Below are 12,596 nucleotides of genomic sequence, written 5' to 3'. Positions count from 1 at the left end.
AAAGACATTGTCATCAAATGACACTATGACATGAAAGACTTTGGGTGCACACTACAGCTGTAAAGACATCAAACAGCTGTAAAGACGCTGTAGACTGTTTAACAAATTGGACCATTAAGTAATCAGTTTGTTTTGTGTGTGTGTTTTATAGAATTAGCTGTCTACAGATTGTTCTGGCAAAAAAAAAGTGTCCTCTTTCTACAACGAATGACTATTTTCCCAAACAGCTCCAGTGATAGCCCTGCCATTGAAAATGCTCAAATTATAGTGTTGCTCTTTGTGTCCCGGTCATAATGGCCCTAATCCAGTAATGCCCTTGTACATTTATCTGTCACTTCAAGCAATGTGTGAAGGGGAAGCAGGATAAAGGGGTATGTTATTAACTAATACAACAGTTTATTTGGCTATCAATGTAGATTAATATTGGAATGATATACCTTTATATAGACCTATTTATGATAGAAGATAGAAGATACTGGTTTCTCTTGAAAAGGCAGGCCTTAAATCACCCTGTAGATGTTTAAAATGAAGTCAAAAACAACACAAGCGAGGCTGATGATAGAAGTGCTTCTGCAGCTCCCCACTGTTCTCTGCATTATAAGCCTGGGAAAGAGACATTTCATTATGCTTCCACCCACATTCCCCCCCAAACCCCTGCCAAACCATTTCGACTAAAAAAAACCTTAATATCCTCTAATGACGCTCGGGTACCCTAATGGCCAGAAACTGGAAAACTGGAAAGACAGAAAAAGCTAAAACTTCATCACCGTTTCCGGCCATTTCATCGTTAAAGCCAAAATTACAAATGCACCATTGGGCTTTAATGTGGTCAATCGCACAAATGGGGAGATTTATAATCAATGTCGGGCCTTTATAGGACAGTGGCATCTGGACAGCAGGTTGTGGCAATGAATGAGAGGCACTGTGCCTGTAAAGTATCAGTTTTCATCAGCAGAAACACCCCTATCAATTTGGATTACTGTGGTTAACAGGCAGTAAACTAAAACAGATCAATCGTAGTCTGTACACCGGCCTTTATAAAGGCAAGTCAATTTCGTCATTATGCTGCGTTTTTACTCCCCAAACCTTATTATGTAACCCACATTGATTTAGCTCCAACAACTGAACCCTGTCCCTGTTTCACAATATAGTTATACACTGTTGACTTAGGCCAAGTACAGCTGACTTGGTACTAGGATTGCCTGAATTGGACAAAATCCCAAAAAAACCCAGTATCAATATATAAATATATCATGACATAATTCATTTTCTGGAGCCATTAAAGACATTTTAATGGATAAAATAACCAAAGAGGAATGTCCATTATAGTAATTAATTTCAGTATTACCATAAAAAGAGTCCAGACCATAGATATTCACATACCTGATACATACATTCCTAGAGGTTAAAGGTATAGTCAGCAAGATTTCTGACAGTACACAGAGAAAAAACAATTAGTCTTAATAGATCAATATAGAGAATAGAACAATAACAGAAGTTAATTTATTTGCAAACATGTCATCATCAGTTAAATGTTTAAGTTTTTAAGTAAAGCAAAATGGTCAAATAATTGCTTCTTCAAGCTTCTCAAATGTGATGATTTTCTGCTCGAAGTTGAATATCTTCGAGTTCTGGACTGTTTAAAATCAATTAAAAGATGACTGGTAGTTGCAGCCCTGAACCTCCCACCTCTGCGTGGTAGCTATTTTAGGGTGGACATGCACAACATCACGACAAAAATCAACATACTGTAGATTTACTTTCTTCACTGATGAAGAAAAACTAGTTTTAATATCTGAAATTTATGATAAAAGAGAAAAAGGAGAGGGGAAGAGAAAATCATCTACTTTTATTTTTCATTTTTTTGTTCTCCAACGTTCGCCCGCCTTTCTATGTGTTCCCACTGCTTTTAAGTGTTGCCTCATTACTTTAACTTGTTTACTACACTGTATCAGTAATTAATCAGTGGTTACGTTTTTCATCATCTAAGCTGTATCATCTGAACTTCAATCTGTGCATTGAAGATCTTATGCAAAAGCATGATGTTGGTCCAGTGCCCATCTGCCTTATTAGCAATTCCAGTCCATCCCAAACATTATGTTGTCTGTCTCTGTGTGTGTGTGTGTGTGTGTGTGTGTGTGTGTGTGTGTGTGTGTGTGTGTGTGTGTGTGTGTGTGTGTGTGTGTGTGTGTGTGTGTGTAGCGAGTCCACTACTGCTGGCCAGAATTAGAGTCCTGACGATGAAGCAGACTGTGAGGGATTGATCCCCCTCTGTGCCCCTCCCCCACCTCCCACCCCTGCCCAATTACAAGACTGTGTGTTTGATTTTTGTCCAAGGCTGCCAGGCACTGTTTCTTGGTTCAACAGAAACCTCCACCGCTGGCCTCGCAGTCGCCTTGCAGTCCCCTCTGCCCACTCATACCCACCAATTAAGCCACTTTCTAGTTTGAAAGACGCAGCAATCCCACAATGCCATGCTGTACAACAGAGGATCCTCCCACACACGCACGCACTGGGGTTTCCATAGCTAAAAACTGTACGTCCAACATCTCACACACACACACACACACACACACACACACACACACACACACACACACACACACACACACACACACACACACACACACACACACACACACACACACACACACACACACTAATGAGTTTCTGCTGCTGGTGGATTTCAACGCCAGCTGTTTTCTTCCAGTCCAGCCAGTAAGAGCTGCTTTCATTTATTTTGCCAATATTAGCATGCACATATATTAAAAGAGATCACACACACACTCAGAGAGTCACACTAAACACATGCTCAGGGCTAAGTGCACACGTGATGGCAAGCGCATACTTTATAACAACTACTCTTAAGATGAAAGGAAAAAACAATTTTTCAGTTGGATGGTGGTTACCTAGGCAATTAAAGATGGAGCTGAGAGGATTGTTTAAACTTCCTCAGAGACGACGAGAGTGTCGTGACGCAGAGGTAACGTGTGCGCTTGAAAAGAGAGAAACGTGATTTCTCTCTGCGCTTTATGAAATGCAAATGATTTATCCCACCAGGGAAATTCCCCAACTTAAATACTGTATATTCTGTATGAAAGTGAGTCTACCATAGCAGCAGTGTCCTAGTAGAAACCAATGAATGGCAGGAGAGAAGCAGTACGTGCTGTATTTTGTTTTTAACCTCGGTGTACAGGGTTCATATTTAGCAAATATATGGAACATTGCCATCAGCCCAGACTGTAACCATGGCAATCCACATTACCTACTTGGTTATTTTTCTCTCCTGAGCCAAAGGAAAACAGCTTGATAAAATTGGATGAAGCCAGGCTCTGACTTACACACACACATAGAAACTCAGTAACAGGGGTTCTTTGTCTCTTGACGCAAAAACAAAAGCCAGACCAGAAGTCTCTGTGTACCAAGTTGATCCAACAACTGATTGTCGTGCTAGTGGGTATCACAGTTCTGAGGCCTGTCTCAACCACACACCAGCTAAATCACCACAAATAGGTCTATGAGTGAGAGCAAATCAATACGTTGCTTTTCATTATGGTTCCATCTCCTGGCACTGGTAGGTTCACAGTAATGTCAGATAGGCTGGAAATTGAGAGACTCATCAAGGACTTAGGTCGCTTCAATAACGAGCCAGAGGAAAGCGAGGATGTGTCACTCCCCCACAGGCGCGGAGCGTGCGCCGCCAGGCCACTACAATCGTTTTTGATTTACTTTATCTGCCGTGTGCAGATTTACACACAGTGGTGCACCTGAACCAAATGGATTCCTTTTGATGAGAAAACTGCATTCACATTCAGGAGGAGCTCACATCTTTAAGACCATTAAAAGGGGAAAAAATCCTCCTGCAGATAAAGTGTTAAAATATGAGTAATAATGTAATGTATGTAACGCATTCCAAAGAGTTCTGTTGCATCCACTTTACCTCTGTCTGTCTCATCTCCTCTTCTTCAGCAGCTCCTGCATTTTCCAGCACTCCTTTTGACAATCCCAACAGAGCATGCCTAAAAATATTGCTTTCATTAAACGACTAGAGAGAGGAAAAGTGATTGTGACAGCCAGCTGTCTCTTATTCAAACATATATTTCTGACATCTATTTAATTTCTAACTGCATGATTATTAAAAGTGAAATTGATGAGTTTGAAAAAGAAGGACTTTGACATTAAAAGCTCCTGTTATAAAAATGTTATTCCAACCCATTGTGCCTCAATGACATTACCAACTACAGTTACGTGACAATTTGAGAGCTACTTTTATTTCACTTCTAAGCAGATATTGTCCCAGAAGAGTATATACATACCTTTACAAGTATACATCATCCCACAGGGTTGAACCAGAACTCTTGAACTATTGAATCTGGTAGTAAAGTGTCCTGCTGTTAAAGACCTACGCAATTTTTTTATTTGAATAAAACATGAAGCTGCACAAACATAGTCTGTTTTGATTATATGGCACATGTTTCTACTTTGAGATTTGGTTAGGTAGTGTTGTTGTTCATGGCTGTTTTCAGTTGCTAACAAATTCAGCTTTCTCACCAGACATTAGCAACATAATACCATTAGCTTGTTCCTGATTTTGTCTTCCTCTCTACACAAGGATATTACATAATCCACATGGGTTCTGTGATTATTTATCACTTCTTTAATAAAATGTTCATCCTTCATATATCATGTCTAAATGCACTGCATTCATTATTTTCTCCGCCTTAATGAAAAAAATAGAAGTCTTAATTTATTCAGTGAAACATTGACTTGTGCAGTTGTTTCATACTGAGGTAATAATGCAGAGACAATCACAGAAGCCACAATTCCTGTGTTCAGCATGGTTGAGCTTCTTTTGGCATGATTCATCTCTTTCCTTCACTTCCACTGACCTCCTCATCCCCTCCATAAACCCGGCCATCTATTTCTGTCGAAGACCATCCATCCATTTGAAGTCTTTTACCTCAGAAACCCTTGCAGCCTGCCTTTTTCCTACCACTGTTTTTGTTGCAGTGCAGGGGATTTGTGCTGCTGTAATATTACAATTAAATTCATTCAGAGAATCAAAGTCATGTAATCAGCACATCCATGCGTTCCGAATGAAAGGCGCTGATTTTGCTTTTGTCTTTGAGTCCTAAAACCAATGCAATATAAATATAAGTTTTCTGCAAGGAAAGATGAAGTAAAGGAGAACTTGTAGGACTTATGGTGGTCTCGTAAACATGTGCATGTGTTGTGTGCATGAGCCCCATTTGTACATGCTTTTGTGTGAGCTTTTCATCAGAACAGTATGACTCAACAGCAAGCTTTGGCGAAGCAGAGCCCTTCACCGCTGATTATACTCTCCTGCTTATTAATTGACAAACCAATGAATGAATACCCATCCATTATATCTGGACACCCACTACTGATGGTAACCATACTCTAATTAGCAAGAAAACCAATTCATCTGCCCCATTGTTACGTAAGCCACTGTATCCATGTTTCATTAATACCCACCTTTATTAAATTCAATTAAGTGACACATAATTATAATCTATATTTGGACTTCAGGAACCATTTGTACGGTGGTGGTAAGTACACCGATGAAAAATAGTACTGACTCATAAGCAGGTGATTTTTGTGAGCATGGTATTGGCTGAGACATAAAGCCAAATAACTGACAGGGAATAGCTAGAAAGAGCTAATACAGGCAAAACTTTAACTTACTGCAAAACTAAATTAGTCAACAGTATTTTTGCACAATATGGAGTTTCTCCCTCTTAGAGACACTGGTGTGTCTAATGAAGAATGCAGCGTACAGCATTGTGCTGCTACGTACAGTAACTCGGTTGACATGGAAATAAAGTATTGAACTTGACCTATACAGTTTCATACTTCAGGCTACAACAGGCCTATGTGTCTGTCTACTCATGTGGAGATGAAACACTTTAGCGTTAAGCTACTGAAAATGCATTTTTTTTGTGTGTGCAGCCAGAGAGCTACCTTTCCAAGTAACAAGTGCCTGTGGTTCTGTATTAGCCAGCAATCTCTCTCACTTACAGTGCATTTCTGCTCTCTCTCTCTCTCTCTCTCCATTCACAGTAGATAAGTCGCAGAGCGGGTAGACAGAGAATAATGACGTTGAGCATGCACAACAACTGCCTCCCTAGGAAAGGGCCCCAGGGAGCATTTTGCAGTATTATGCAGTCAGCCATAACTAAAACATCATTACAACCCTATTCACAGCCCTGACCAAGAGTATGGACTGGCTGAGTGGACGGATGGCGGGATGGAGTGATGGAGGGATGGATGGAAGCAAATAATGATTATTTTCAGTATCAAATAATCTGCTGGCTATTTTCTGGATTAATCTGTAAATTGTTTTGCCTGTCAGAAAACAGTAAAAAAAAAAAAGCCTGTTGTAATTCCCCACAAACCAAATCAAGTTGCTTGTTGTTGTTCAAGTAGCTTCTTGTTTATTTTACTGTTTATTTTAACAGTCCAAAACCCAAAGATATTAAGTTTACTATCATATACAACTAAGAAACATCAATTTCTCACAAATGAGAAGGTGGAACCAAACAATATTTGGCTTTTTTGCGTGAAAAGTGACTAAAAAACAAATTTTGTGTTGACTAATTGCTGTAGCTTTAGATGGATGGGTGGATTACCCATTATAGCATTGTACCTGCAGGACTGTAACACTGAAGCAATTGCCTTCAGTATGTTTTCTCCTGTATGAAAGCCAGTCATACATACATAAACAAGCCATGTAAAGTTCTTCATGCGTGATCAAACACACATCCGATGGCAGATTAAGTGAAAGTCATTAAACAGCAACAAAGGAAGACACATTAACCGCAACCAGTCAAGCATTGAGCTGCATTTTTTTGTATTTTGTATTTAAAATTCTCATGAAAATCCAGATTTTGATACAATTTACAGTTCGCATTTCCTTCAGCAATAACCATTCTCTATACTTACATTCTGGACACTATTTAACTCTATATATTATTACTTTTCATTGTTACTCTCACTGATATCAGCCCTTAATTATTTCCTGTTCACTCTTCTGACACACACTAAGATATGTGTCCAGTGCTAATGCAAACATTTGTGTCGCTGCTTCACATTAAAAAGTGTTCAACTGGCGAAACACATGGTGTCTTATCTTGTGAAGCAGTCATAGGAAACACAATGTATCTGTTACCAACACCGACTGTGTTTATATGCATCTACAAAACAACACTGCTGCAGGCAACAGGATGCACACCTTCGACTCCTCAGCAAGATACCCAACTTTGCTCTGCTCTGCTGTTGGAAAATTACTTTGTGTCATATGCAAGCATGAAATTAAATCGTGGTTGCAGATTATTATTGACTGACTTCTTTACTAAAACCACATAAGTTTGCTGGGCTGCACTTTAAACAGTTACAGCAGTTGATTATCTGTTGTATGTGCAAGTAGCTGCTCAAGGAGTGCTTCCAGTAATAATAACTAGGACTTGCTGTTACCATCGTAACCACAGGTAACCAAATTTATCACCAAATAAACCAGGATTACAATGTCCCCTCACTTATTTGTGAGTATTTTTGTCTCAATACCCTTTAAAATAATTACTATTTATCTTGGTGTGTATATAGTATTTAGTACTATATAGTAATACATTTTTCTTGTAGCACTTTAAAGTTACTTAACACTGTGCATTTGTTCTTGTACTACGCTTTCCCTGCATGGGTTCAATAAAAGTCTCTCAATTAACTGAGACAGTAATGTTTAAAATGTTTTCTAAAAGAAAAGACTGCAATCTATCTGGGGTGAGCTGGCTACTCCAAAGACAGCCAAAGACAGTCCAGGCAGGACTCATGAGAAATATTCAATTATGCACATGTTACGAAAACTACTCACTCATTAAACTGGAGCGAATAAACTGAACTGACACACTAATGAGCGACTGAATACATAAATGAAAAACTGCAGACAGTAACAAACATTTGGAGAAGTAGCATGAAATTACTTTTGCTTGCTAACAAGAACCCAGGCTGTTGAACACAAATAGCTCCTCTTAATACGGCACCATAAACAATGAGCTGTCTGACTGTCCGAGCAAAACATCGTTTACATTGTAGTTTATCAATGCGATCATGACAGCACGATTCGCAAGATGTATATGTTACAATGTGAAAATCTGTAAAATGTACTCTCTACATTTAAACACTAGAAAGCAAGAAATAAACCGTGGCTCTCTCATCTCAACATCCATTCTACACCTGCCAATAAGATGAACAACTCTTAAACCCCCCACCTCCATTTGGCATCCATCGTCCTGCATCACTACATCAATTCCAAGCTTTCCCTCTCGTGCTTAAAAAAACAAGACATGCTCTGCCATTAAACCCTTTTCTGTGCTGCAAATGAGTCCCCAAAACTTCACCTTCCTTTCAACTCTTGATTGCATCCCACCTCCTTGCACCACTGACGCTTCAACTCTCCACTGAGACAAAAATCTGCAGATAATTAACAATATGGTGGGAGAGCAACTTATGAATATGTTAATTTGGCTGTGACTCAACGTGCATCCACTTCTCTTTAAGTTTCCTTACCACCTTTTTTTTAAATTTCCCTTAGAATTATGCCTTTCATCTTTGCATGCTTATAAAAAAAAACGTACACAGTGCAAAAACACCTTCAAACACACATCCACCCTAATGCTGTATGTAACTCGTTGTGCTGTCCTCCCGGGCTGTAACCCAGCCGTGTAATGAAGGCTATAAATCAGCACCTTGGACAGTGCTAGGCAGCCCTGAGCTTCTGGATATACGTACTACTGAGAGGTGGGGGGGAGCAGCTTTCAGCACCGGGGGAGAGCGGACAGCGACAGCCTCTGACATTCCTACTGTAAAAAGGCGAAAAGCCCTCCCTATCTGGAGCTGCCCTGCATAGTACTGATGACTAAACAGAGTTATTCAGGTTGTTGCACAGCTAGCTTAGCAGAGCTGTGATTCAGATGAAAGGGATGGGGGGGATGGATGTGTGAGTGTGTGTGTGCGTGTGTGTGTGTGTGTGTGTGTGTGTGTGTGTGTGTGTGTGTGTGTGTGTGTGTGTGTGTGTGTGTGTGTGTGTGTGTGTGAATGAGGTCCTATCCTAAGAGATGCTGCTACTGCAGAGTGACAAAAAGAGAGAGATAGGGAGAGTGTGACACAGGAGGAGAAACAGAGAGAGACTGAGAGATGTGTTGGGAGGAGGTGGTGGGCACTTATCCACGTCTCGGAGGGTCCCAACACGGCTCTGTGCACATTACATGCATAGGTTATATCTATGCATTATAAAAAGATAAATAAAAAGGGACAACCTGACAAATTAAACAGTCTGATTTCTATATTATATATATATATATATATATATATATATATATATATATATATATATATATATATATCAGGAGAGGTGAAGAGCTACAATCACACACACACACACACACACACACACACACACACACACACACACACACTCTTTAGGGCACATTAGCCTGTGCTCAGTATGAACATGCGTGCCAACTTTAAAACTCCATTCTGCACACACATGGATGCATACACACACGTAAATCAGACAGTAAATTCGAAAGGACTAAAAGGTAGAAGCGCACACACAGACGGCAACGCTCAAGTAATCATATTAGCTTAACACTTCTGCATGCGCAGTTATGTGGCTTCATGTCACGCTTGGTAACCTGCCCTTGATGGTTCTAATTCGTCGCACTTATAAACGGGGTCATGCTTCAACCCGGCCGCCAACCTCTTACAACTGCTGTCCGCGCTCTTAGCACACCATTGTAATCCCCCCCCACCGCCCCCCACCCCACAAAATAAGAGATGCCCGCATTAAGTTAAATATTCATGTTCCCAGCGCCAGTCTATTTTTATCATTAAGCCCTCACAGGTAGGAGAAGCAGCATAGTGACTGTTCTCTCTTCCGCAACCTGTCTCTCCAGTGCATCCCTGAGTCCAGGACTGACAACAACGGGGAGATTTGTGCGTAACGCTGAATGGGAGACATGAAAGACTGAGAAAAAAGCTGAGACAAATGTAGAGAGCAAAAGGAGAAAAAAAGAAGGCAGAGAGGGAGAGACCTGGGCCTTGAAAGAGAGAGATATGTGCAGAGCTACAACAATCCTTTACACAGAGCAGAGGAAAAAGAAATACTGCCGGTTTTAATACTGCACAGGCAACTGCAGATTTATCTTCAGTTCGAATGAGCCAGTGGGTATGAAAAAGGTAGCAAAGCCAAAATTACTAGAGACTAACTGAATTCAGGACTGAGTACTGTTCACAAATTTACAGTGCTTGTCATTAGCATAAGTGAGGAATAGGTTCAATGTCCGTCTGGGCCTGAGAAGGTATGCGTTCTCTGATGAACAGCCGGTATAAGAGCCCCTCACAGCACAGCTCTGCACAAACCAGCAACCTACAGGTATTCTCCAGGGGAGGCTGCAGGGACTGAGGACTGGGCTGAGCGATGGGGATTGGATGGAGGGCTGATTTTGACAGCTGGGGGCGATAGGATTAGCAGCAATGGTGGCTTGGTATCTGTAATTGTGTGGCTGTGTGTGTGTGTGTGTGTGTGTGTGTGTTAGTGTGTGTTTGTGTGAGGATACACATGCACATACCTCCTGTCCACAGAGTGCCATATGTGGTGGGAGTATTTACGTTTCCATGAGAGTGAATGAACCATCGGATGGCTGCACCAGAAACTGTGCTCTGTGCTCCATACTGTGCGTGCATGTATGTTTGATTGTATTTCTCTGTGTGCGTGTGTGTGTGTGTGTGTGTGTGTGTGTGTGTGTGTGTGTGTGTGTGTGTGGGTGTATTAGTGCAAAAGTGTGTGTGTGTGTGTGTGTGTGTGTGTGTGTGTGTGTGTGTGTGTGCTGGATAAAGCTGTAATGCCCTTACACTTGCCATCCATCGTATGTAGTGAGCCCATTACTATTCCTGTCACAACAGCCTTGCAGTAAGAGCAGCAGCAGAGGAGGCAACCAGGCCGACCACCGCACAATGCTGTAACACTCACACACACGCACGCACACACACACAAACACACACTCTTCCTCTTCCAACGACAGCTCACTGTCATCAGGTTGCGGGTGTAAACCTAAATTGTGCATGTTGTGTGTTTTGCGAGGTTATTCTGTGCTACATCTTTTTAAATCTCCCTCTATGTGTTTCTATATGTTTGTGTAGGCAGATGTACAGTATCTATGAGTCTTGCATTGGCATGTGAATATCCCTGCATATCTGCTTGTGTGTGTGTGTGTGTGTGTGTGTGTGTGTGTGTGTGACTGCATGACACATCCCATCACTCACCCTGGCTTTGCGCTCCCCCGTCCCCCTCCTCTGTGTCGGTCAGGTTGTTAAGCATCCCGGCTCCTCTACGGCACTCTTCTTCTGCTGCGGAGCGATGTCACCGATCGAGCTCTCGGCGGCTCTCCCTGCGCTCCACCCACTGTTATACAGCCTCAGAAATCGCAGGAAGGCAGCGTAGAAAATATGCCAGCCGGATCCTCCTCGCTCCTCGCTGCCCGTAGGATGCACGAAGAGAGGCAGCAGAAGAGAGAGAAGGATTTTTTTTCCTCCCCTTTGTAGATCCTCCTCTTGACGTCTCTTCTCCGCTGGCTTGTAAGCGTGACTCTCTCTCACTCTCTCTCTCTCTCTCTCTCTCTCTGTTGCTGCCTCTCTCTCTCTCTCTCTCTCTCTCTGTTGCTCTCTCTCTCTCTCTCTCTCTCTCTCTCTCTCCCAGCAGGAGGAGGAGGAGAAGGAGGAGGAGGAGGGAAGAGGGAAGCTGCAGGAGTTTGGTAGATGATGGAACGCCTCAAAGCTGCACACTTGCTCTCTCCCTCCTTCCCTCGTTCCTTCTATCTATCTGTCTCTTTTTTGCCTTTCTCACTCCTGATCTCGATCTCTCCCACTCACAGATACAAAAAAAAAAAACTCACTCTCCCCTGCTCAGATGATGTTGCTCAGTCACTGTAGCTGCCAAAGTGATTGCATATTCAAGCAGTAGTGTGATTTCTTCTATATCTATTTCTCCGCCTCCCCCTTCTCATCCTGGCTGTCAGACAGAGAGGTGATTGGGGAAGTGGAATTGATGCTCTTAGAAGAGTGAGCAGGCGGTAGCCTTACTGCTCTGATGTCCACAGAGGTGCATTATGCATCAGCTTTTCCTCCTGTCGGCTTTGTAATAAGCCGCCTTGCTCACTCCCTACTTTAATGTCAGATGCAAATAGAGCCTCTGTTCCTTCAAGGGATGAACAAGCCCCATCAACATCATCTGTATGCAGTTATGATAAACATGGAGAGCCATGTATTCAGATGCGCACACACATGGAAAGACACACTGTATCAGTAATAGGGTGCATCAGCAACTGTTTGGTTTTGTTTATGCACAAATGCATACACACGCTGGCCTTTGCTCTCTGTGTATATGCAGCTAACAAAACAGTATTTCTTTTAATCCACCCTTTAGAGATGTTTGGTTCCAAGAGAGAGGACCCTGTATGCTGTATGCCGTCGGCACAGCATTGAAGCCTCACTGTCAATTAGACGGGTCTCGTTTTGATCCA

At 41.8% G+C, this 12,596-nt stretch overlaps 1 protein-coding gene across 3 annotated transcripts in view; it reads right to left on the bottom strand.

Annotated features, from left to right (window-relative positions):
• slc12a5a (solute carrier family 12 member 5a) overlaps nt 1–12,596 on the bottom strand; it is a 153,858-nt gene that overhangs the window by 85,998 nt on the left and 55,264 nt on the right. The window contains exon 1 of one of the 3 annotated variants that reach the window (XM_051413601.1): nt 11,341–11,712. The exons of the other annotated variants lie outside the window; for them this stretch is intronic. Within the exon in view, the coding sequence (XP_051269561.1) occupies nt 11,341–11,395 (55 nt within the window). The 5' untranslated portion in view covers nt 11,396–11,712. Of the gene's footprint in view, nt 1–11,340; nt 11,713–12,596 lie in introns of those variants that run through there. 3 annotated transcript variants of the gene reach the window in all.

This window comes from Dicentrarchus labrax, unplaced genomic scaffold, assembly GCF_905237075.1.
Source record: "Dicentrarchus labrax unplaced genomic scaffold, dlabrax2021, whole genome shotgun sequence".
NCBI lineage: Eukaryota > Metazoa > Chordata > Actinopteri > Moronidae > Dicentrarchus > Dicentrarchus labrax.
This window is presented reverse-complemented; position numbering and strand designations above follow the sequence as displayed.